The sequence below is a fragment of the Bubalus kerabau genome, chromosome 1 (genome assembly GCF_029407905.1).
Source record: "Bubalus kerabau isolate K-KA32 ecotype Philippines breed swamp buffalo chromosome 1, PCC_UOA_SB_1v2, whole genome shotgun sequence".
Lineage (NCBI taxonomy): Eukaryota > Metazoa > Chordata > Mammalia > Artiodactyla > Bovidae > Bubalus > Bubalus kerabau.
Window position 1 is genome coordinate 217,341,955 of NC_073624.1, and position 27,465 is coordinate 217,369,419.

Below are 27,465 nucleotides of genomic sequence, written 5' to 3' on the forward strand. Positions count from 1 at the left end.
TCGCCATGCCCTTCTCCAGGGGATCTTCCTGACCCTGGGATCAAATCCAGGTCTCTTGCTTCTCCTGCGTTGGCAGGCAGGTTCTTTACAACTAGCACCACCTGGGAAGCCCACTGAGTCCCAAAAGAGAAGTGTAACATACATACAGGCCATAGAGTGAAGTACTTAAAAGCTCAGGCCTAGAAGTCAGGCTCATCTGGGTTCAAATCCTGGCTCTACCATTTGCTAGATGTGTGACCTTGAGCATTTGAAATTAATAAGGTCTATTTTCTCAGCTTTAAATGGAGATAACAGTACCTCCCATCACTGGGCTTTCGGGATGACTATATGAAAACATATGCATGACACAGTGTTTAGCAATAGTGAGAAATCCCCAAATGGCAGCAATTTCTTAAAATTTACACTGGAGAGGAAGACAAAATGCCCATTATCTGTAGATGACATAGTCTTCTCTAGAAGATTCAAAATGATAAAATAAAAAGCTGTGAGAATCAAGATTTCCTGTTTGAAAGAATCATTTTAACAGAAATAAAAAAACAAATCTCATTCACAAAAAGCAATGACAATCATCAGCTCTCTAGCCATAGGTGTAATGAGGGATGCATGAGCCCATCTGAGAGGAAACTGTAGACACTTCCTGAGAAACTGGGAAGAGCTGTGCCACATTTCCAGATGGAGCAACTTAAGTGTAAAGTTATCACTCGTCTCAAATTACTTTGTAAATCCAATCTAAATCTCATCTTCTCCAAGTTTTCAAAATGATTTTTAATGTCATCTGGGAGAACAGGCAAGAACAACCATAAAAAATGCAAAAAAGAGGATAGGTTCTTGTTAGATGAAAAGATGAATTAAGAGTAAAAATCATTAAGAAAACTGGCTATTTAAAAAAGGAAAAAAAAAATACCCCTATGGTTCCATTTCTCACAGTATACCTCAGAATAAGTATTAGATTGATTAAAATAGTATTTTTCCCAACTACTGGTCACAATGCATGTATGGGTGCTGAATATAAATTTCTAAAATATGAAGTATAATGGCAGAGAACAGAAAATGGCACATTTTATACAGAATACGAGTGGATATTGCTTGATGGAAGCTTTAAGTACTGGATCACAATAAAAACTATTTTCCTTGTTTGAATGCCACTGGCCTAATGGATCAGATATGAAAAATTCAACCCATAAAAGAACAAAATGGAAACACAGGCAAAATTTTTATCTGGCCCGAGTTGGGAGATTTCTAAATGTACATCAAAGGCAGACACTCCAACAGCAAAAAAGAAAAATGATGGACCTATCTAGATAAAGACATCAAAATCTTAGTCTATGAGAAAACACCATTAAAGGCAAGCAACAAATTTTTTAAAATGTGATTTATACCCTTTATATGTAAAAGAACTGCTTTATAATTTATTGGAAGAAGTACTGTGAAAGGGAAAGAATAGCATATATGAGACAATTCATAAAAAGAATTACAAATATTTTCATATATATATATACACACACACACACACATATATATATATATATATATGAAAAATATATCAGTTAAGTCGCTCAAAGAGTTGTGTCTGACTCTTTGCGACCCCACTAGACTGCAGTACGCCAGGCTTCCCTGTCCATCACCAACTCCCAGAGCTTGCTCATACTCATGTCCATTGAGTTGGTGATGCCATCCAACTATCTCATCCTCTGTCGTCCCCTTCTCCTCCTGCCTTCAATGCTTCCTGGCATCAGGGTCTTTTCTAATGAGTCAGTACTTCATGAAGTACACAGAAGCTCTGGTACTCTGTTCATATATATATATGAAAAAAATGCTAAACCTACAGTGTAGTCAAAGAAGTAAAAAAAAATCAGACTTGGACAGAGCCAGATAATGGTCTCCCAGGATCCATTTTTCTGCTTTTCTTTAGTAATAAGAACTCTGATGTGTAGTTTTCCATCTTAAAACTCCATATTTCCTAGCATCTATGTAGACCATGACACTTCATTCAAACTAAATTCAGACCAAGTCAGCCACTGAGATGTAAGGTGAATTATATCCAAATTCACAGGGGTCTGCTTGAAGGAAAGTCCTGTGCCCTCCTTTGCTCCTTCCTTTTTCCTGTTGGCTGGACTATCGATGGCAATGGCTGGAGCTCTAGCAAGATCAGAGCTGGACCATAAAGAGCTCTAGCTGGACCATGAAGTTGTCCCAAGGTCATCAGAGCAATAAAATGAAAAGGTACTTGATACCTAAGATGTTCCATACCAGCCCTGGACTTCCTACCACTTGACTTACTTTATATGAAAAATAATGCTTTTTTGCTTAAACCACTGTTATTTGAGCACTGGAGTGTTGATTATGCACTGCTAAGCCAAGTCCTAACTAATAAAAGTACCTTTTAAAAAACTCACAAAATAGGAAAATTCTTTAAAAATTACAGTATCCAAAGTTGATAAGTGTCTTCTAAATAGGCATTTTCATACACTGTTTATGGTATATGCTTTCTGGAAGAAATTCTGCTGGTATGTGACAAAAGACTTACAGTATGCATATCATTTTACCCAGAAATTCTACTGCCAGGGCTGTATCTTATGAAAATAATTAATATATGCACAAAATTAATACCTAATGATGTTCATAAAAGCAGTATTTATAATAATGAAAAATCAGAGAAAATCTAAGTGCTCAATAGAGGATTAGCAATTACAGAGAATTTATAAAATTAGATACCAGCCAGCAACTAAAAATCAAGTTTTAAAAGAATATTATTAAGTAGCATTAAGCTAATAATAATGATTTAAAAGTAGTATGTGATTATATTCAGATTGGGAGACTACAGGTAATTTTAAACTTTCTACCTGGATTTTTTATAATTCTTCTAATGTTCTGTAACAAACATGTGAAACTTCTATAGTTTTTTTTTAAAAATGCTTCTTAAAAATGTACATGTGTCTACTGCCTTTTACCACACACCTATCTTTTCCAGTTTGACAGTTTCTTCTGCTCACCCTCATGTACACTGTGTTCTAGACCAATACTCCTTGCTCATTGGTATCATGAAATATCCTTTCTGCTCCCTCCTCATAAATCTATGTAAGAGATTCAGAACACCCATACACCCATACTCACAGGTCAGATGCTCCCACACCAGACCAATTCAAGCTCCTGTGTCTGGTTCTGGGAACTCTATGCTCTCCTGACACACTGAGTGATGCTCCCGAGATCAACTAAGACCTCCCCTTCCCTAGATACCAAGATACCACTGGACCTGACTTCTTGGGAGCGCCTGACTTCACACAGCAGCATGATCCATCTCTAAGCAAATGATCTTGAAAGGGAAGGCGCTCTGTGTTGACTAGGAAAATGTGTTTAGCTGCAAATAATAGAAAGCTTGATGAACAGTGACATAAACCCTCTGGGGTTTACCTTGTAACATCAGTTAGGAGAGAGGCAGTCATGACTTTTACTCAGGGGGATGAAGTTTCTTTCAACGCCCCTGCCCAGTCATCCTTAGTGGGAACCCTAACAGTTACAAAATGGTTGCTACAGCTCCGCTCCAACCTGTGATTTTCATGAAAGCCATAGCTTTCTCAGAAATCTCCAGAAAGCTTGACTTGCATCTCACTGATCAGGACTGACTCACTGGGCCACACCCCCAGCTGGAAGAGAAACAGCTGGAAGGAAAGGTGTCGTCGTGCACATTCTTCCTCAAAGAAAAGCGGAACTGAACGGGGATGAGGCCAGCAACCAACAGTGCCTGCTAGTGTTGTCAAGACTGACTTTAGGATGCAGAGGCCTTTCAGAAGGCAGTGTACCAGCAAACCACACAAAGAGCAGGCCAGGTTACTCGTGTGTGCCACCAAAAGAAAGAAGGGAGATATATAGTCATCAAGCATCCTTCAGAACCAGCAGCTTTCATAATTATCTTATCAAGTTCATTTCATTCTTATAATAATCTTTCGAGACAGATGTGTATTCTCTTTTTGCTTTTTTTCAGATGTGGAACCTGACACTTAGAGAAACATCTTGCCCAAAGCCACACAACTAAGGAGTTTGGGGGCTGAATTTCAATCGCACAATTAGGTCTGATTCCCCAGCCAATGTGTCTGCTAGAATATAATGCTGGCCTCTTGGCAAGCCCCATAATATGTATCTGGAAGGTGAATAAGAGGAGTTATAGATGTATTTGCATCAAAACTGGAAGATACACACAGTTAGAGACCCATAGGAGGTAAGATGGAGAGAACCCTTCAACGCGCAATAGGTACACTAGTGACCTTGACTGTGATCTCTCCTTTAACTGCTGCTCGTGGACAAGGAGGCAACAAACCATGGACACAGGACCCCGAAAGAGCCAAGCCTTCAGGACGGTCATCAAAGAAAAAGACCGGGGAAAACAATTCAGACACTTTAGACCCAGTCAGAAATCTGAGAGTAAATGGAGAAAGAGGTGTGTCTCTACTATACATAAAAAGAATAACAACTCATAACAGAAGGAAGGAGGAAGGCACCAAACTGAACCTGGATATTTATGTATTTAAATACTGCTGTAATTATAACTAGGTAAAAGATATGCTATACATTCATATTTATACTTAGTCATGTCCACTCATGCAATAGACCCTATGCTAGGGATATAAAGACAAATAAAATAGATAAAACTCTTGCTTTCAAGGTGATGATGATCTAGTGGATAGATGATACTTAAGTTAGGTTAGTTTCCTTGTCTCAACCACATGAGGTAAAGTCTAGCTTTTCTGACCACTGGGACTATAACACAGGTCAAAATTCTAACTAAGCACTCAGAAAAGAATAGAAGAGCCTTTGGAGTCCCAGACACATAAACCCAACTTCATAAAGAAATGGAAAACAGCCCAGCTGGAGACAATTGATACCTTGGGACAGAAGTGAGCCCTCTATATAGGCACTCAAATAACAAGTTATTGATATGTTGGGTGTTGATTTCTTGTCATCCTGCTTAGGGGAGTTGCAGCAAAGAACCTGGGGACAAAATCAGCATTTAATTAATGCTGGATGGATGGACAGATGGACAGACTCTGGGTGAATGAAGACATACTGCTCACTACCTACAAACTCAAGCACTGCCCTCAGTTTTAAGGGAAAAAAAAAAGAGCTGTCAGAGTATTGCCTTAAGCTTTAAAATTTTAATTTTCATCAGGGCTTAGAAGACTTCAGAAGCAAGGTTCATGAAGTCTCAGATGAGTGTTATTCTAGTGCACTACATTTTTCCCGAATAGGCCAGTTTCCTATTGGGTGCAGAGATGATCAGTATTTAATCCAGCTGTCTCACAATGGAAGTATGCACACATTTTGTACCAGCAGCTCTCAATCCAAATGAGAACAAACTCTACTGTCTCCTTTGCCTAGAAGTGTTCTCTGTGTCCTCATGAGAGCCCATTCCTGAACCTAATGTAATGTTCTATTCCAGAAAATACTGTACTTCTGTCATCAGGGCAAAAATCATTCTCTTCCTGAGACAATTTGAGACCTCAGGAAGCTAAATTGAGACGGCAGGATATAAGCAGAGAGGAGAACTGGGTGAACTCAGGCTGGGTGATGCCATCTGAACCAATCCAGAGAAACCAGAAACACACATGGTGTCACATTCCAGCCTGAGCTCATGCCCCAGAATGACTAATGCAAGGAAGGCCAGAGATGGGTGTCTCAGAATCACTGCGCCCATATCTCCAACTTAGGGACCTAATTCACCTACAATCCTCAACATTTTTAAGGGCTGCAACAGCTGCAAGCTCAAGGATATCAACATACTCTGAAAACCTTAGGAGCCTATACCTTTCCTCCATGAACTGGTTCTACAGTGATTGAAGGCAGCCCGATATATGCTGCACACTGGCCCATGCATTGCTGGGCATGGTGCTCACAGCAGGGAGCTGCAGGGAAGGCTGGGGCAGAAGATCCAGGTGGCGAGGACAGGCTGGCAGGTGCAGAATCACATGCAGGAGCCTGGCAAGTGACAAGACTCTACAGCAACCATGCTTATGAGGCATTGGTGGTAGAGTGGCTAGCACAGCTGCCTTCCCCCAGCAGCTACCTCTCAACTCCTGGGGAGAAGTCAGGGAGGGGTTCTGGGAGACATGCAGGTGCCAGGTCCTGGAGCCTGGGGAGGGCCTGAAGGAACTGAGCCCAAGACTGGGGTCCAAGTGCAGATCAGGCCATAGGAATAAGGGGACATGACCCCCCTCTCTCCATGCTACTGTGTGAAGCTCTGAACACCCCCTGGGACTGGCCTGGCTTGGGAGAGTCACCTAAGTGCTAAGATTTAGAGGGATGTAGTCAGGGGTCCAGACCTCTTCAGCCTCAGCAACAACCTCTCAGAGTAGTAGTTCCACACAATTAGAAGTCCCCATAAAAGGGGCTTTCTTTTTAAACTTGGCTTCACATAATGTTTTGAAAGTCATTCTCTTTGGAATATTACTTGGCCCTGTGCATTGGTACATGATCACAATTCTAATCAAACTACCTGTCAGCACTAATCTTTTGGTCTTTGACATTCACCTTCTAAATGCGGTTGCACAGCATGAGTGCCCCTTTGCCTGAGTGATTTTAGAAGCTGGAGCTAAGCTTAGCATCCCTCACTAGGGCAGAACACAGAGGACTCACTGGGGTGTTACCCTCACCCCACCCCCAACACATGACATGCTAGAAAGAGCCATTCAGGAGATTCAAGCTTGGACAAAGCATAGTCAGGCCAAGGATGCCAAAATAAATGGATACTCCGTAGGATGAAGTTGGGGGCTGGGGGAAACAGGCCCATGCAATTGCCTTCTTGAGATTCTCAGGCAGACATGGAATAGAACAGGTCAGCTGCACTGGTTCCTTACACAGAGACTTCTTCGTGGTGAAGTCAAATATCAAGGACATGTACTACATGACCCGCGAGTGCATGCATCACTGGGAACTCTGAAAACAGCAATGTTTATATCCTATGGAACCATGATCAACCTCATCATCACCTCGGCCCCAATGTCCCGGTGTCTCCACCTCCCAGAACTGCCCCTAAGGCATGCTGAAACTATTTCCTTCATTAGCTCCCTCTAGGTCTTCAATGATGAGAAGCACAGGCAGAAACTCTAGTGTGTAAGGAGATCTATCATCTCTCACTATAAAGTTGCTTCTTTTCAAGTTGGGGAGAGGGACCCTGGGACGAGGAGAGAAACACAAGGTTTCACCCTCATGACATCACTGTGATTGGAACACATCTCACACATCTCTCATCTCTCATGGTCTCCACAGACTGAGGAGAGCTGGCTTGTTGTTCTTGTTGTGGCTACTCTCCTAAGCGATCTGAGTATCTATTACCATATATTCAAACAACTCTTATTCTGAGCTTTATCTGGCATCCTTATATGTTCCTCAAGTTAAATAATCAAAGTGACATCCTGCCTCCTTTATGTCTAAGTGCTATTTGAGCTTTTAAACAGAGAACCAGTATCTAAATGATGATGATAACAGCTGTATTTTTAATTCTATTTATTTATGTATTTATTTTTGGCTGCATTGGGTCTTCATTGCTGCCTGCAAGCTTTCTCTAGTTGCAGTGAGTGGGGGCCACGTTCCAGTTGCAGTGTGCAGGCATCTCACTGTGGGGGCTTCTCTTGTTGCAGATCATAGGCTCTAGGGTGCACAGGCTTCGGTAGTTGTGGCACATGGGCTCAGCTGCTCCGTGGAATATGGGATCTTCCCAGACCAGGAATCGAACCTATGTCTGCTGCACTGGCAGTTGGATTCCAAACCACTGGACCACCAGGGAAGTCCAAAGCTATATTTTTTTAATTCCATATCTATGGTTGAAATTGAGCTCATTGAGTTCTCACGATACCTGTTAGGAAGGTACTGCCCTTCCTTTGCTCACTCCTCTCTGCAAGGCCCAGGTGCCACTACAACCCTCGGCTCTAGCAAGGACAAGGACTACCGAGATTTTGTGAAGCAGCTGGCTTGGTAGCAGGGCAGCCACTTGCTCTCTTTCGATTATAATTTCAATTTACTGTTGTATTGTAATGCTGTCTTTTCTTCTCACAGCAATAGATGGCAGGGCAATGGAAGAACAGTCGACTTGAGGACAGATTACAAACGAATTTTTATCTTTAAGAAGCTAGGTCAGAAACTTGTGGCTATCAGAAAGCTTAGTGCTGTGGTGAGCAATGAGCCCACGCCAGGGTTTTGATAAACTTCAGAGAGCGAAGTGTGCTTGCAGAAAGAAAGAAGAGAAAATGAGCGAGGACATTGATTCTCTCACCTTGGAGAAATCTCATCAGAGAGGGCTGTGGTATCAGTGATGGACTGCGTTTACTGAGCACTGAAAGCATGGGGAAATTCAGTTTAAAATGCGTGAATGTACTTTTTTTTTCTTTTTCCATAGGAAGTCTGCCCTTTCAACGGACATTCAATTTATGTTAAGACCACAGTATAACATGAGGGGAGCACATGTACTAGAAAAGACTTCAAGTCCCAGTTCTTTCATTTATTAGCTGGGTGGCCCTAGGCAAGGTACCAAAAAGCTCCAAATTTTCTCTCCAGCAACGAAGAGGGCTTTGTTTGGTAGCTGGAAAAATTAAACATACACACCAAGGGTTTAATATACATATTAAGCACCTTCTACAGATGATTTCTTACCACAGTAAATCTCTCTCTTTTTTTTGCCATTTCATACATTATAATCTATGTATAATCTATACATCTATATAATAGACAACACTTTCAGAGGAATGGAATGGCAACATACTCCAGTATTCTTGCCTGGAGAATTCCATGGACAGAGCCTGGCAGGCCACAGTCCATGGAATCGCAAAGAGTCAGACATGACTGAGCGACTAGCACTTTCACTGTATCAGAAGACTGAGATGAAGTCAACATTTGACAAATAATTGTTGAGAATCTAGAGGAAAAGCCCTCATGTAAATTCCATTCTAGTTGGGCAAATCAGACAATAAACAGAATAAACATATTATCTAATATATTGGATGGTGATAATTGTTTTGTAGAAAAATAAAGGAGGGGGGACTTCCCTGGTCATCCAGTGGCTAAGACTCCATACTCCCAATTCAGGGGGCCCAGGTTCAATCCCTGGTCAGGGAACTAGATCCCACATGCCTCAACTAAGAGTTTGAATACTGCAACTAAAGATCCTGCAGGCCACAATGAAGACTGAAGATCCTACATGCCACGACTGACCCAGTGCAGCCAAATAAGAAACAAATGCATCAAAATAAATATTCAAAAAAGAAGAAGAAAAATAAAGGAGGAAAGAGAGATGGAAGTGCTGAGAAGGCAGTGTTTGTGCAGAGACTGAAGGGTGGCTGGTGAAGGGAGGTGTGTAGATGTCTGGGAAGAATGTCCAGGCTGAGGCAGGAGTGAAATGGCACATCTGAGGGACCCACTGGGACCTGATCAGGGACTCGATCATGCTGGGCCTTGCAGGTCACCGAAGTATTTTCTCTTTTCCTCTTAACAAGGTGGGAAGTCAGTGGCGTGTCCTGAACAGGAAATTATACAATATGACTTCCATTTTACAGAATGCTTCACTCCTAGTTCAAAAGGGAATGTAGGGGCCAGGAAATCCACTCGGAAGCTACTGAAATAAAACATGAGGATGTTTGGGACCACTAGGGCAGTAACCATGGAGGTGGTAAGAGGTACTTATATTCGAAAATCTATTTGAAAGTGGACTCAAATGATGATTATATGTGGCATGTGGGAGAAAGAAGTTTTGGTTTTTGGTTTTACTTCAGCAGATTGAACTATGGAGATGACAGTAATTAAGGTGGCAAATACAATATAGGAGGAAGGGACAGATATAGGGGAGATCGGGAGTTTCATTTTGGACATGTTAAGTCCGGCATGCTTAGGAGCATCCAAACAGAAATGCAGAGCAGTCGTCACATAGTTAAGTCTGGAGTTCAAGGGAGCAGAGTTGGCAGACTGGCTGGAGAGAGACGAGTGGTGGGGAGGGCCTTGGGCAGGGGGAGAGAGACAGAGAGATGTGACCTTCCATGAAAACATATCTATGATACACACAAAAAAAGGCAAGGCACAAAACACTGTGTAGAATATGATCCTGGTTTTTGGATGAGTACTATTTTAAAGGGGCTTCCCTCGTGGCTCAGTGGTAAAAGACTCGCCTGCCAATGCAGGAGACCTGGGTTTGATCCCTGGGTCTGCAAGATCCCCTGTAGAAGGAACTGGCAGCCCACTCCAGTATTCTTGCCTGGGAAATCCCACAGTCAGAGGAGCCTGGTGGGCTACAATCCAAGGGATTGCAAAAGAGTTGGACATGACGCAGTGACTTAATAACAACAACAACAAACAACAAACAGTCTTAAAAGTATATTAGATGTTTACAAAACAAACATCTTTATGTTTCCAAAAAAAAATAATTCGAAGCCTATGAAGAGAAAGCTAATAGAACTGGGAATATGGGCCACTTTTGCCATAATATTTGGATTTTATATAAGAATGGGTATTAATTTATAAATAAAAAATAATGGCAGGAGAGAGCTGTCTGAGTGAACTATCAAAGACAGTAATTTCTAGCACAAGCCTCTATCTCCTTCTCTGGACTCTGGCTATGACTTCGGCCACCCTGCCCCAGTCTACCCTCTTGTATCTTTTCGCCTGCAGCCTTCCCCCAGTCAGTTGCGACCAAGAAAGCTTCAGAATAGCCAGGAGAACCTGTGGTATACTTTCCCAGAGCCGAACTCACAGAAGAAGAATCTGAGTTCAAAGCCAAAGTCGGAATTTACCTCCAGAGTCCTGACAAGTGAGTTTTTCTTCTTGGATGCAGTTGCCAATTTCATTCTCAAGCTTCTTTTCGTTTTTTGTTTTTTTTTTTTTAAAAAAGGTCATGGCATTTATAATAATAAGGCTCTGAAAATTAAATGTACCTTTACATGTTTAATTTCTGACCATAATAGAGTACTGAATAATAAGTGAGCGGACTTGAAGGGCTATGGAAAAGGTTAACAGAAACTGCTTTTAAACTGCAAGTTTGCAAGCCTGGGGCCTTCACCCTGTTACACAATAGGCATTAAAGAAAAATGTTCTTCCCTGGATGCAAAGATAAATCTTCATTTTGCTGGGAGCCTCAGCAGCAGGATGCTTTTAGGATTTTTCCATTGAGACATCACAGCGAGGAAGAACTCTTCATCCCGTCTCTTTGGCACCACCTCCTGTTCCCGTTTAAACAGATTTCCCCAACTTGACTTGTGATAAGTAATGGAATTAGACAGCCGCCTGTCAACCCAGGACTTTTTTTTTCCCCAGAATCCGGCCCTTGGGTTGAAATCACCATTTAAGAAGAGAAAATCATTGTAGACTATTTTTCTACTGTTTCAAATAGCTCAGCTGGAGGGAAGTTGTTATTTCCTCTTTAGCATGCCATGTGGGAAGGATCTGTGGAAGCAAACATGGCCCCACGCCGCCCCCAACCCCCCAGCAAGGTCAGGCCAGGAACGCTGACAGCCTCACAGCCTTCTCCAGAACTTCTGAGGCCAACTGGCTGGACCCACATGCCCGTTCCAAAAGCTAACCTAGTTTGGTGACACCAAATTCTCTTAACTTTAGCGTGTCTGTAAAGCTTTTGCAATCTAGAAAAATGGTACTGATGAACCTATTTGCAGGGCAGGAACAGTGATGCATAAACCGAGAATGGACTTGTGGACACAGATGAGGAAAGAGAGGGTGGGATGAACTGAGAGAGTAACACTAACATGTACACACTACCATGTGCAAAAAATAGACAGCTAATGGGAAGCTGCTGTACAGCACAGGGAGCTCAGCTCAGTGTCCGTGGCAACCTAGAGGGTGGGATGAGATGGGGTGGGGGTGGGAGGGAGGTTCAAGAGGAAGGGGACAAATATATACTTATAGCTGATTCACACTGTTGTATAGCAAAAACTAACACAACATTTTTAAGCAATTATACTCCAATTAGAAAGCACCATAGAGAAAAATTAAAAACAGAAATAGCTAACCTGTGACAACAGAAGCAAGAAGGAGTTGGCTTTAGAGACGGTGCTATTTTCTCAACTTCCTCCTCCAAAGGTTGGGGGTGGGGTGGGAGAGAGTCTACAGAATGTCTTCCAAACCTGGCTGCTTGTGGGAACGCAGTGACATTCTTTGCTTGATGGTTCACACTTCAAGATTCAGGCAAGTGACATCAGACCCCGGAGAAATAACTAACTCCTGCCAAACACAGCTATAGACCCTCAACCGTCTTCAGGCTGAGGACTTGGCTGGCTGTTACCCAAGGGAGTACACATGGAGTGAGGGTAGGGGAGGACAAAGGCACAGCCCACGAGGGAAGAGGCCCAGACTCTGACCCCACCCACACCTACCCACCATCTGAGCTGAGGAGAGATGCTTTTTCTCTGGAGAACCCCAGTTTCCTCATGGAGTGAATAGAAACTGAACGATGGCTTGCCGGTGCCAAAACTCTCTTCCTGCAAATGTGATCTAAGGTGGTAAAGCAGAAAAAATGGAGTCATTCTAGGGGAGATCGGAAGTCCCCATCCACTCAGCTTTCCACGGTCCGTGTGTGGAAACCTGAGGCACCTTCGAGGAACACCAGGGTCCACTCAACATGGTGTGAAGGAAGTTAGGGGAGATCTTTCCTGACCGGAAACCTACAACTATGAAATGTTCATCTCAGCCAGGAGGGAGCTCAGAGCCCCTCCTCCAGAGAGAACAAGGCTGTGGAGCCCAGGCCAGGGGAAAGGGCTGTCTCGGTGACGAGGGGAGGGATGGAGTCAGGGTGGCAACAAGAGCAGATGTGGAAGGGGGCTAGTAAGAGGCAACTTCCTAGCTGGCCTGGCTGTTGGGTGCCAGAAAATACTGATAGCATGTAGGGCCCTGTGGGGCTCCTGGGCACAGGTCTTCCTGTGTCTCCTATTTCTTTGATTATAGGAAGCAGCCTTCATTCAGCCTCCGTAACCTTCCCTGAGTTCCAATGGGCGGATTCAAGCAGTAAAGTTAATTAGACAGGAAGTGATGCAAGACCAGGGAGAAACAGTCAAGAGCAACCTTAGGGCAAGGTCCTGTTCCCTCATCAATGGATAGACAAAATCCATCGAGCTGCTGTGCAGATGCTGAAACCCCCTCCAAGTGGGAGAAGCTGACAATTAATGATGGTATGCTGCCCACAACCATGTAGACCCCAGACCAGCTGGACCTGAAGGCTGATGATACTGACTTCTACTTACCCTACCACTAACCCATCGAAGAATGTCCATGAGCTGATCACGCCCTTTTTGAACAATTAATATAAAACTTCTCACTATCTTCTGCAAGTTGGGACACACCATTTTGAGGGTATTAGCCAGCTGTGACCCCCTTTGCCTGGCAAAGCAATAAAGCTATTATTTTCCAGTTCACCCAAAACTCTGTCTCCAAGATTCGATTTGGCACCCATGTACAGAGAAGCTGAGCTTTCAGCATTAATACCTGAAAAGATAGGGGAAGGATCTTTCCTGAGAAACTCTTAGAGATGGTACAGAAACCCAGGCTTGTGTGGATTTCAATCTCATATCCCTCTTTTTAATTTTTCCCTTCCTATGGACAATCATTACTCCATAGTCCTGAGGTTGGTTTGGCATCATAGAGATGATAAAGCAATTAAGTAACTTGTCCAAGGTCATAAGGCAACTGAGAGATGTGAGAGGAAATATTTAGAGGTAGTAAAGGATGACTCCACCTTCTACCATCCCCTCAGGGGCCACATCAAAGAAAAGATGCCAGAAAAAAACAAAGAGAGAACACAAAACTCAACAATTTGTCTTTGATTTCCTAAAAATATTCTTGAAACCAAATCTGATCAGACAAGACACTTTTGACTTGCAAGAACTGGGTTTGCTGTAATTCAAACAGCCAAAGGCTGGAAGAAGCACAGCAAGATCAGAAAGAGAGTAAGTTAGATCCTGGCCTCGCAAACCTTGGATGTTCACACCCAGTGCTGGTCACAAGTACTGGGGCTGCAAGAGGTCATATATAGGGAAGGAGAAGCACAGGCAGACACTGCTGCGTCCCCAGGAAAGTTCTTCCCACCACAGAGCTTTCCTGCCTCCAAAGTCACCTCTGGGTCCTAGGCAGGAAGAGGTGATCCTGAAACCCTCGGCAGCTGGAGCTCCACACAAAGAGCACCTGTGTCTCGCTACTAATGAGGCTCATTCTGAAACCAGTCTTGTAAAGATGTCCTCTGCGTGGAAGAGAAATGGTTGCCAGGCAGATTCGAGGAGAGATGGCTTCAGAGGACAAACCCATCACAGGCTTTCTTGACATCATAAGGTCATAGAAGGACATCCTCAAGCTTTGTGTGGCCCTGAAAGGGGCCAAGGAGGGGTGGTGAGAGGATGAGTAAGAGGACTCAGTGTGAGCTGAATGAACATGTGTAGCAGAGGTCTCAGAGAAGGTCTCAGAACCTCTCTCCTTGGCTGTACTGAGGGTGAGCATTGCTGGGCAACTAATTAAAAATAGCAAAACTCCAGAGAGGTAGATGCCAAAGAAAGAGACACACCAGGAACCACCTCACACCAATATGGTCGCTCATAAGCCCCCATCCCAATCCTACTTTCTAGAGTTTAGATACAATCCCAAATAAATAGAATTTACCTGGAAAGGACTACACTAATTTTTATATTACCAGAAGAAACCAAGGTTCAAAACAGAGAGGAGGTTGAAAATAAAATATCATTAACAATAATGTCACATTTTTGATACACCTGTATTTGTGAGACGATGAAACGTCATTTCTGTAACAGGCACAGACACAGGAGTGCTCCCAACACCGTTCAGAGCCAAAAGTGTCTCATGGACAGAGAGGGGCGGCCACCAGGTTAAGGAAGGTGGATAGATGGGCATGCCCCTCCCCCCTCCACCTTGACAGCCAAGTGGCCAAATGAAAGCTGCCCTTCATTTCATCTCTGATCCCTCTTGAGCACCCATTCCCTCTTCTTTATCCCAGTTGCCACAACCTCAGTTCAGTGCTCACTGCCTGCCACAAACTATTGTGAGAGCTACGTGGAAAGAATCATCAACTCAAAGGAAAAAGTCAGCCTTCCCTTGGCTGATTCTGCTCCAGGTAGAATATTCTTCATGTAAATGTTTCATTTCACATAATGATCCTGGAGCTCTATCAGTGCCCTCACTGCCCGTAATATGCCCTTGTCCTCCAGGGAAACACAGATCAAATCTGTATTAAATAGTTAAGCACCCTATCCTAATAGAGGATTATACTCTCCTTCATTAAAATATTGTTGGATATGTACTAAATTAACTACAGATGTTCTGTCTTATCACCAGTAGGTAGTTCCTACTTTCCTGCATGCTTATATAAAATATTTGCTTTAAGTCACAGCATAAATTGGGTCTCTGACCAAGAAGGGCAATCTCAGAGCCTCATGGTAAGAACTGTGCCCAGTTAGTATAAGTAACAGATGCCTTTCTTGCTACAGGCTTCAAAGGTGATATTTCTTAGACAATAGCTAGATGATACTAGAGAGGGCAGTTCCCAGACTCTGACGACTTCATAAAAGCAAACTGTTGACCCAAGGGTCAGTGGAACAAAAATAACTATACAAGACTACAGGAACTAATGAAGGATATATAATTTTGATCATTGGTTTTAGAATATTGCTGGTATTATTTTTTATGGTTCTCTTTTCTGATAATCATTTAATAAAATTCTTATGTTTTCTTCCTGGCCTATTCTCACTATTAACCTAATGGTTACTTTTACAAACATTTGGAAATGAAATACTTTCAAGTGGTAATCTTGTTCTCGCCAGCCTCTCAGAATTCTACTTTTAATGCCAATGCAGTTACTTGCATAGGTTTGATTAGACTTTGTTCCAGTTTTCACTAGTAAGTGACTGAACAAATAAATGGCACACCCAAGGCCATACCTGGCGAGTCACACTTGAGAACAAGTCTCATTTAATCAGATATGACAAGCCCACCATGAAGTAACAAGGGTTGTACTTTGTTTAAAGAATTACAAAGCCTTCTCACAGAAAACTACAGGCAAATCACAGAAATGACTTCCCTACATTGGTTTCCTTATCTCAGAACAGAAGAGTAAATAAAAGCAATAAAGAATATATTTGAAATAAGAGGTTATGGAGACTTCCTAAGAAGGGTCTTAAGACATCTCCAAACAGAAGTTAATTTTGTGGATTTTGCTGCTTACCACACAGGGCTTTGGGTTTTTGCACCCAAGTTCAAGGAGGCTTGTATAGATTAGTTAACATTTCTTCCTGGAGTTCTATAAATGATCAGGTCAAAACACAATGAGATCAGCTTTTTGGTAACTAAGAGTAATCTATGGAGATGATTTGTGACCCCCGTGTTTCACGGTTTACAATGTCCTTCCACATCCTGGGTTAAACTTCCCCCAAAAACTTGTAACACAATATTCCCTTGGTTACCATGAACAAATTTACACTTGACCATCTTCATCTCTGTGCCTTGAAAAAGACAAGACAGCTTAGGAAGAGGCAAGTGGATAAACACTCACATCCTATTCATCTTCCTCCATCACAAATAGCGTCAGGCTTTAGAACACACGTGTGTGCAGGCATGCGCTCACTCACACACAGATGTCCAACGTTGTTCATGGTACAGCCAGCTACAGCTGAGAAAGCCCAGCTCCACGGAAGGCAAGCTTCTATCTAGGTTTCATTACAGAAGGCTTTTAAGGGACTGAGCCCAGTGGGAAAACATTACTTTCTCCATCATGAAAACATCCAGATAGGCCTGACCTTTGCCGCCCCTCTCAGCCATGGAAAGGAAACCACAGCTCCTGGGAAGTTATTCTCCTTCCATCCATTCCTTGGCTCTGTGCCACATGCCCGGTAGAATATATTCATAGAGAAATGCTTTTGCCAGTAGTGGGGGGCCTACTGTTCACTGTCATGACATCTCTGCAGTCTATGTTTTGAAATCTGGCTTTCAGAAGTTCAAACGATTTAGAGATTAGAGTTCAAGGAAGACCAAGGCGCACCCAGGGCAGGCCTGGTCTTAACGCTGAAACCCAGCCCTTCCTACACCATAGCCAATTTGACCTCTAGAAAGAATCTAATGCATATCTTGGTCTAACAGAATTATTTTCAAAGACTTCCAGTTCTTTTTCTATCAAATGGAGGTTGAAGGCAGTTCAATTTGGAGCTCCTAAATGAAACTGGAGTACTCTTGCCAAGCACACCCATCTCCCCAGCCCAAACTAGATCATCTCTGTTAAAGGCCGGGTTCCTGGCATCTGGGGCAGACCTTCCTTGGCCACATCAGGCCACCCAGTGCCCCTTCAGTGTGATGCCCACTCACCGTTCTTTTCTGCCTTGTGTTTTGGAGGCTCGGGCTCTGGGAGACATGGACATGGCCCATCACAGAGGGTGGTGAGACTTCTGCCAGTAGAACAAGCATGGAACTCCAACTTGCACTGCAAAAGACAGACAGAACAAAGCTGTAAGAACAGTACCAAGTAGACCCCTCCTCAGCCTCCTTGGGAAACAGCCAGTGCCCTTCCAACCATGATTAGGCTCACAGAAGCAGAGACAAAGCAAAGGGAAGTTCATCTCTGTTAAAGGTCTCAATTATAGAATGTTAATTAAGAAATGGCTTTTTATGTTTTCCCAAATGCATAAGATAAATGTCTAAAAACACTGCATGGGGAGGCTTACTTTTAATAAGTGGTAAACTCAACCATAACTGTCTATGCGAGTATCAGTATGAAATTTAACATCTGCGGTCCACAAACATGGAGGGCTGAAGGCTGCTCCACCATGTCCCCTTACCCCCACCACGGAGGCTCTGCCTGTGTAGCAAGCCTAGACCCCCTCAGCTGCTCAGGGAGCAGGGAGGAAGAGTAATGGTCTACTTAGTAAATCTGGATGCTGTGTGTGAGGCCTAGCCCTTTCCCCTGGGAGCAACTGAGGAGCGACACTTTTGCTTCAAACATCCAAAACCTACGTTTGACACAATCTTTTCCCCAGAGGATGCCTGTGGCTGTCTAGCCTAGGAAACATCCACCGTATTCCAGGATTCAAAATTGGAAGCCCCAAACACATACATTTTCTTGGCAATCCCTTCATCTGTAGCAATGGGAGTATTTTGGCCACTCTCTGCCAGCTGTTTATTCTTAAGTCTCAACTGATTCAGAACAGGAGGATAGAAGGATATCATTTACGGATGTAGAAGATCACAAGTAACAGCATTTTATTATCTCTACATTACGGTTTAAGAAAAGGAGACTCGGATGCTAAATAATCTGTGAAAGATCATGACATTCACAAGCCTGGATTTCAAGCGCTGTCTGACTGACTCCAGGGCCAAGCACTTTCACAGTCCCCATCACAGGATCTGTCACCTGAAGGGCCTGAGAGAACAGACAGTCTGCACTGCACTCCGTGTGTGGTTAATTATGCAGCTGCGCTAGGGGCCTGGGTCTCAATTGTCTAAGGGTTTCCTCCCTTTTTCACCTGCAAAATTCTCTAGATGAAGGCAGTATATAATCAGTCTTTGCAAAGGCCCACAGGCCCAGAACCACGTTGGTATCTGCTGCCAGTTCAAAGGAAGGGGAGGTAGGCAGAGGGGACAGAGCACCCACTGTGCGTGTAGCGCTTATCAGGTGCCACGGGCAATCTTTTAAAGGGAGGAAAAGAGGAGATACGGTCCTTGCCCTTGGAAAACACAAATGCATACCTTTGAAAAGGCCACCAGTGTTTGCAAAGCAATACATGAGTGCAGATGAACCCTGGCTCCTTGTGAGCGGATGGGCTGTTCAGTCCCCACACCGATCACACACCAAAGGAAGGAGAGAGGGTTTCAATCTGCACATACTGGAGTCACTCTCGTGTAACCCCTACTGACACCCGCACAGTCACCTGAGACCCTGCAGAGAAAGCACAAGGACAAGCCAGCAGGGGGCTGGCTTCCTCTCAACGCAAGGCTTCCTTTTGTGCACATTGCTGGGTGTTTGGTACATGCCTGGTGTGGTGGCAGGCATGTTGGGGGCCATGTGAAAGGAAGCCATGACCCAGGCCACTAATGTCAACTGACAGTGAGGATCCAAAACACAAGCACAGGGAAGGAGCAAAAAATGAGTGACCTCATACAGCCAGGTAGATGTGACTATAACGGAAGGAGGGATATATGTGTGTGTGTAGGGATGCGGCACTAAAGAGCCTCCAGGTATGGGACGTGCCTACAGGTGGTCCAAATGGACAGAAGGGGCACCAGGAGGAACATTGGAAGTTAGCAGGTGGGTACCCCGGAGAAGGCAATGGCACCCCACTCCAGTACTCTTGCTTGGAAAATCCCATGGATGGAGGAGCCTCGTAGGCTGCAGTCCATGGGGTCGCTAAGAGTTGGATACGACTGAGCGACTTCACTTTCACTTTTCACTTCCATGCATTGGAGAAGGAAATGGCAACCCACTCCAGTGTTCTTGCCTGGAGAATCCCAGGGACGGGGGAGCCTGGTGGGCTGCCATCTATGGGGTCGCACAGAGTTGGACACGACTGAAGTGACTTAGCAGCAGTAGCAGGTGGGTACCCAGGGTGAGAAGCTTCTTTGTAACTAGCACAGCCTGTGTGCATATGCCCAGGGCTAGAGGTGAAGACCAGGCTTCCCCGGTGGCTCAGCGATAAAGAATCCACCTGCAATGCAGAAGCCATAGGAGACACAGGTTCCATTCCTGGGTCAGGAAGATGCCCCAGAGGAAGGCATGGCAACCCACTCCACTATTCTTACTTGGAGAATCTCATGGATGGAGAAGCCTAGTGGGCTACCATCCATAGGGGTGCAAAGAGTCGGACACGACTGAAGCGACTTAGCACAACACAGCACAGAGGTGAAGACCACTATGGCCAGCTCTACTTTCTCCTCCTCCCCTGGGCGGGCTCCCTATAACAAGCCTCAGGTTCAGGCTAGGGATTCTCATACTATTTCTCAACAGAATCCTTAAAGCTAATTTAGAGGAACAAATACATTTTTTACATGTAAATTTATAAAGTTAGAAGTAGTACAGTGACTCGCTCTAAAGCCTTATCGTACTGTGACTGTAATCGGCTGCTTGTGCCTATGATGGATGGCAATCCTCTTCCTGAACATTCTCTGGCATTCCCCAAAGACAAACCTATACTTTGCTCAGTGCCTTGTGTCATGAAAGCTGATGGGGATAGCATCGACTGTCCATAAAAGCTCCATGGTGACAGCACCCCTAGCCATAGGACTGTCTTTGGCCAGTGGGCTGTGAGTAAGGAATGAGGTTTTCCAGCTGGCACTTGTGATAAAGAACCCCCGCCAACGTAAGAGACACAAGAGACTCAGGTTCAATCCCTTGGTTGGGAAGATCCCCTGGAGAAGCCATGGTAACCCATTCCAGTATTCTTGCCTGGAGAATCCCATGAACAGAGAAACCTGGAGGGTTGCAGTCCACAGAGTTGCAGAGTTGGACACGACCAAAGCAATTTAGCACAGATACACAAGCCAGGTTTGAGCAACATTCAAAGAACCACTGCTTGGTTTCACCTCCTGCTATTTCCATCTATTATGGAAATAGCATGTGCCTCATAAGGGCTGCTCCTTCAGTCTGGGACCCAGACGGCAGAGGACACAGAACAGAGCTGAAGCTAATCCACAGCTCGTACACAACACGAACAAGGAACTAATGCTTGCTGTCAGAAGCCACTAGTATTTGGGAATCACTCATATAATTTATCAACAGGTGACTTTCCACTAGACCCTAAAGTATATAATAACAGGGGAAAGTCTTAGTCACAGTCTTATCCCTGACTTGATATGATGAAACACATACAGCCCTGGCACCTAGTAGGTGTGCAGTAAATAGCTGCTGAATGACAGTTGGAAAGGGGGTCTGGTTCACTCCGTAGCTCTAAAGCTCTGTTCCAGCCTCCAGGAGCCACCAATCTGCCTGCACAAGGAGTGGAGGTGCCGGAGCTCAGCATCAAAGGTGCTTGTTGTGAACCATCACTGACCCTCCATGCTTCTGGTCCTCTTTCTGAGCTGCACACTTAACACTCTGCCTTTCAGCCTCCCTGCTCATGCTAATCCATCACTGGAGTCGGAATCCATCTGCTTCCCAGATACCCAGAACAACTGCCCCTGGATATAGCCTTGCTGGCCTAGGGACTCCAGCACACCGCGATTCTAGCACCACGGCTTCCATGGCAGGCCCCGGTGCCCTCACCTCCACAGCCACGCAGTGTCTCAGCGTGTGCAGGCAGCCAGGTCTCTTCCCTGACTCCAGGAAGGGGCCACCAGAGAAAACAATATTTATCTGCAGTGGTGAAAATGCATGCTTCAAGGACACAGATCTGCCTTTTATCTTCCAGAACAATATGTAGCATTTAAATGAAGCTCAAAAGGCTATAATTTCATTTTTTTATAAAGCTCGAAATGTGCTATTTAGAGATATGCAATGTATGTGGTAAAAGCTACTTTACAGAAGCGGGGGTGTTGACAGATACCATCAGGACAGGGGTTCCCTCCAGGGAGGAAGCTGAGAACGGCATCAGACAGGAGCCCACAGCAGCCCTCCTGAACATTGGGAATGGTTTATTTCATTAGCTGGGTGTTGGATTTTGATGCTTTTTTAGTAGGCATGGCAACATATAAATAATACACACATGTCTATATGTCAAGTACATTATGATAAAATATAAAACACAGTTTACAGACTTCTATCAAGGTAATGACCAACTATAACCATGTCTCTGGAGGAAGCTGGTTAGGAGGAGCAGGTGAGTGCACGTGTGTGGGGATGCCCCCCAGGGATTATCTCTAGGCAGGGACATCCTGTGGCCTGTAACACAGGCACCTCACTCATGCCCCCTCCCTGCAGCTCCTCACCAAGTCACACCCCTGCAGTTACCCACCAGTCACTTACCTTGTCCCCTCTCCCCTAGGTCCTTATTATGGAAGACAAGATACAGAAGCCCAAAGGTGATCATTGTGCCAGCTTTACCCAGGGGGGATACAGAACCCTCACAGTACAGGGCTTCCCATTAGACTGCGCTGTGCACCACACCTGGGGCCTTCACTCCTCCACTCCCTCTCCCAGCCAAGAGACCTAGGAAAGTTCTGATCTACAAACCACCAATCATAGGCAGAGACAAAACGTAGACGGGGGTGAACCTGGCAGAGCATCCTGGGTCCGTGCACACAGAGATCCTGGAGACATAAGGCAGGCATATACTACCCCTGAGTACAGACCTGCCAAGAGAATGGGGGTCAGGAGGAACAAAGGCACGTTACTTGGCGATGCAGGGATTCTGCTCCTGGCTGTAAAGACGAACCTGATCCAAGAGATGCCAGGCTCCAACACCAGGAAATGTGCAGTGTTCCTGGGAAAGGGGCAGTGGGAACAGAAAGCAAGGGAATGGAAGGATCTTCCTGCGGGGGTGTGGGGAGGGAGAAATAAATGTCCTCCAACAACACAGGGACCTCAGGACCACACAGCAAGTCTCAGCACTCCCACACCTTCCCCTCACAGTGTTCTCCCAAGCAGGAGTTGAAAACTGGCAAAATTATGGACGATGGATGGTGCTTTCTCAGCAGTATGGACTTTTTCAGGAAGCTTGGGCCCACATCTTCCATATGTGCCTTGCAGGTCCAGAGGATCCAGGCAGCCCACCACGTTCTGCCCCATCCCACCTCAGATGGGCTGTTGTCCTGCTTCAAAACAGGATCTGCAGAGCTCCAAGTTAAACAGGGTGGGCTGTGAGTCTACCGCTTAGAGTCTGCAGCCTGGAGGTGGCTTCTATTAATAAAAACAAACTGAAAAATGACATTCTTGGAAAGTGACACCCATAATTCCTCATTTTAGGGAAAATAATTTTGGAGTTGGAGGAGAGAAGAGGAACAGACAGGTATAAATAAAGTATATGGAGTGGAGAGCAACTTAGTCAATCCAAGCTCACAAACAGCTGAAGACAGAGGGGCTCCCTGGAGCTTGTCCATCACATGGGGAAACAACACAGCTTAGTAAATGTAGAGTGACCACCAGAAAGTCACCAGGGCCCAGCAGGGAGAACCCTTCCAGTCCTGGCCAATACTGGGAGCTGGTCTGAGCAGAGAGGACTCACAACTCTCCCTCTGGGGGGTAAAGCTTCATACCTAGTACTGTGGGTTGAATTACATCCCTCATGTTGGTCCCTCATGTTGCACTCCTAACCCCCAGTATCTTACAGTGTGGCTTACTTAGAAATATATGACAGAGACAATCATGTTCAAATGCAGTCATTAGAGTGGACTCTAATCTAATATGACCGGCATGCTTAGAAGAAGGGGAAAATTGGACACACACAGAGGAAAGATGATGTGAGGAGTCATGCAGGGGAAGGGGGCTATCCACAAGAAATGAACGAGGCTGCCAGAAGCTAGAACAAGCAAGAGACAGCTTCCCTCTAGCAGCCACAGAAGGAACCAACCTTGCTCACACCTTCATTCCAGACCTACACCTCTGGGACTGTGAGATGATAAACTTCTGTTGTGTGAGCCACCCGACTTGTGGCACTTCATTACAGCAGCTCTCACAAACTAATACACCTTCCATCCAGAATTTTAAAGAGTCCCTACAGGATGGATAACTTTGTCTTAGGTTCATAAAGTGCAGAGCTTGTGCCAAGATGGCTCAATTCTCCTAAAAAGAAGGAAAGAAAAACATTGACCAGGAGCCTCAGGATATGGGGCAGTTGGACATAAAGAACTTGGCCAATGTATCAGCTGAGACTTGGGCCTAGAAAAGAGGAAATATGAAAAATTCATGGCTTTATATTGATTTCATGATAAAGCAGCTAAATAAGTAATCAGCCTTAACTATTGAAAGAAGCAGAGTCAAAGAAGTGGGAAATAAGGACTTTAATCAGAGTAGCAGAACCCATATTTCTACAAACACAAATAAAAAAATAAATAAAAACCCCAGAAGCTTCGAGACCCCTTGACTTGGTAAAACACAAATGTCTTTCTCAATCATCACAGTAAGAGAGAAGACGGAAGAAGAGCCAGAGATTTTCACAAATGGTCAAAAATATTCAAACTGTTGACCTACTTAAAAATAAATGTGCTAGCAGATTTCCCAACCAATCTTCCTTTCCATTTTACATAACACGCCAACACATCAGAATGAGTGAATGTTTTCCCGCAAATGGCCAGTAAATCTCTCTCCTTTGTGATGTGTAAAGCAAAACTAATAACCTCTCTCTGGTTCACTGCTCACGCAGGCCTCCACCGGGCACATTCTCCACTGCACCACACTCTTCCTGTTGCCTAGCCCACTTTGGGTATTATTTTTAACATTTTATTTAAATTGCTTTCTCCACTGTATTTCATCAACCTCTCGTCTATTTTTAAACCAGACTGTTGACAGTTCACAGTTGACAATTTTGTTCACAGTTGATGAATTCTGATTTGTTTTTATTCCCCCAAAATCATGTCAAGGAAGTGGGGGCAGATAATCTTCCAACTTTTGTAACTGGGCGCCAAGAAAGAGGTGGCTGACGGCACACGTTATCCCAGGGACGAGAAACAGCCATCCTCTCTGCCCAGGATGGGAATGTCTCTGGTCACCTGGATGGAACAGCAAGAAATGAGGGTGGGGGGGGGGGGCTCTGATCTCATTCAGAACTTTACCAATCATGCGTGCACATGTGTGTTCCTTCTTGCATGCCACAAATTCCCTTCATTGCCTATGGGGAGTCAAGGTCCACTCTAGGCTCTGAACCAATGGGACAAAGGGTCTGTTCTCATGATGTTTATGGGGCAGGTATGACGAGGGCTATGGAGGATGCACAACAGAGAGTAAGAGATAGACAGTAATGAGAGGGGACAGTACATTATATGGGTGACTGGGAAATCTGGCCAGATGATACCTGGGCAGGGAACAGAAGAAAGTGAGCCATGTGGCTATTGGGGAAAAGGGGTTCCAGGCAAAGGGAAGTGCAAAGGTCCTGAGGAGGAAGAGGCTGACAGCTCTTGAGAAACAGCCAGGAAGACAGTGAAACTGGAGCGGGGTGAACAGGCCAAAATAGCAGGAACCAGCTCCACTGGGCTGATGGTGGGCCTCCGCGAGAGCGCCTCTGTGTGCAGGACTCAGCCTTCAGGTCTCATTCTCTGTCCCTGTCTCTCTCTCTCACAGACACACCCACCCGCACACATATACACTCACTATAACACACTCTCTCATATACACTTTTCTCTTCTGAACTAAGAGTTCCAAAGAAGGCAGAACCCGAAACTTTCAAACCAAGTTGCTAAAAATATGAAAGAAAAGCTCTTCTTTACAGAAGAATGCCAGCTAAATAAATTTAGAAGGAATGCTGGAATTAGCAAATTATCATTTTGCAATCCTCCCCGCCCCCCACCCCCCAGTGTAATAATTGAGTCAGGAAGGAATCATTTGATGTTTGCTAAAAACATTGGGTGAAAGTCTCTGGGGACATAACACTCACACAGTCTCCAAGTGTCACCCCACAGAATATCCAATTACAAGTGTACATTTTTCAATAAACATTTGGCAGCCATCTCCTAACAAAGGGACCAAGGGGCCAATTTAGTGCCACTAGGAGTGGGCCCACCTGGCATTCATCTCCTGAAGCGCCTCAAAAGGAAACAATAACAGCGCCGTTGAAGTTTCAGTGCCAACAAATGCTTAACTGGAATCTATTCATTAGAAACCAAGTCTAAAATTGAGGACATTTTATAAGACAACTGCCTAAATGCTCAAAAAAATTAAACAAACAAAAAACCCCTGAAGTGAGTAGGTCCTTGTTCTAGAAGAAATTAAACAGATGAAACAAAGGCAGTGAGCGAGACGTGATTGGTTCTTGAATAATAATAATTATACAACGCTATAAAAGGCATCCTGGGAAAATGTTGTGATTGTAATGTAGATTATATGTTAGGTGATGCTGAACTATTGCTCTCGTAGGTGTAATAATACCTACCAACGTGCTCATATAGGAGAATGCCTGTTTATTTTCTTATGGGTGAGATGTCACAGTCTCTACATGGTACTTCTAAAGGGTCCCGAGGAAAACTGTGCATGTGTGAAAAGGTCTGAGGAAATGGGGCAAAATGTTAATAACTGTCCAACCTTGGCAATGGGTACATGGTATTTATTGCAATATTCTTTAAACTCTTCCATACATTTCATAACTACTAAACGAATAGCTGCTGCTGCTAAGTCGCTTCAGTCGTGTCCAACTCTGTGCGACCCCACAGACGGCAGCCCACCAGGCTCCCCCGTCCCTGGGATTCTCCAGGCAAGAACACTTAAGTAGGTTGCCATTTCCTTCTCCAACGCATGAAAGTGAAAAGTGAAAGTGAAGTCGCTCAGTCTTGTCCAACTCTTCACGACCCCATGGACTGCAGCCTACCAGGCTCCTCCGTCCATGGGATTTTCCAGGCAAGAGTACTGGAGTGGGGTGCCATCGCCTTCTCCAAAACGAACAGCTAGGGGAAAGTAAATATAACTTGCTTTCCCCAGCAGTGTTTGAATCCTTTGAAGAAACCCCTCTTATCTACTCCCCTTAGCTGCTCCCTCAGTACCGCACTTTTTCTCTTCGCCTGCCCACTAGGGGGCGAGCTCTGGCAGCAAAGAGGAATCTGCACTGCCGCCTACAGGACCTGCCCGGGATTGCAAAGAGTCGACCTTTAACAAGGCTAGGTGAGACCCCTGACTCAGATTTTCCTGAAGCACACACTCTCCTCTTCACTGACCTACGCAGGCACCAGTGCACTGAGCAGGCTCAACACAGGCACTGTGGGTTGCAGCACTCTAGGTCTTCCTCTTTCTTGTTGCATAGGGGGGAACTGAGGCTGGAAGAAGTCATGCATCTCGTGGGAGGTCATTCTCTTAAATAGTTTCCCTATCTGCTCCTGACCTTGCTGATTTTGTCAACAACTTAGCAAAGCCTTTTGAGCAAATGAGGATCCCACGTCTGTTTTCAGGGGCCAAGCTGAATAAAGGTCCTCTAATTTGCATAACAAAGCCAGTGGAAGGTCCTGGGCAGGAAACCCCAAAGGAAAGGGGCCAAGTTTCCTGAAGGGGCCTGAGAAAAAGATGGCCCTCTTCCCAGTAACTCCTTCGATCTGGAATCAAACCAGCAATCTAAAGATAAGCTCATGCTTTGGCCACCTGATGCAAAGAGGCGACTCATTGGAAAACTCTTGACACTGGGAAAGATGGAGGGCAGAAGGGGATGACAGAGGATGAGACACTTGGTTGGCATCACCAACTCAATGGACGTGAGTTTGAACAAACTCCAGGAGATAGTGAAGGACAAGGGAAGCCTGGTGTGTTGCAGTCCATGGGGTCACAGAGTTGGACACAACTTAGAGGCTGAACAACAACAACCCCAAAGGCAGAAGTTGTGACAAATTACAACTCTGAGCCAACTCCTACAGCCTTTGCTTTGCTTGGGGTGGAGG

General features: G+C 44.7%; 1 protein-coding gene across 1 annotated transcript in view; it reads right to left on the reverse strand.

Moving 5' to 3' along the window:
- The window catches only part of SPOCK1 (SPARC (osteonectin), cwcv and kazal like domains proteoglycan 1), a 579,344-nt gene that overhangs the window by 106,645 nt on the left and 445,234 nt on the right, over positions 1–27,465 (reverse strand). Inside the window, exon 6 of the mRNA XM_055554552.1 lies at positions 17,338–17,452. Coding sequence (XP_055410527.1) covers positions 17,338–17,452 — 115 coding nt within the window. The remainder of the gene's footprint in view (positions 1–17,337; positions 17,453–27,465) is intronic.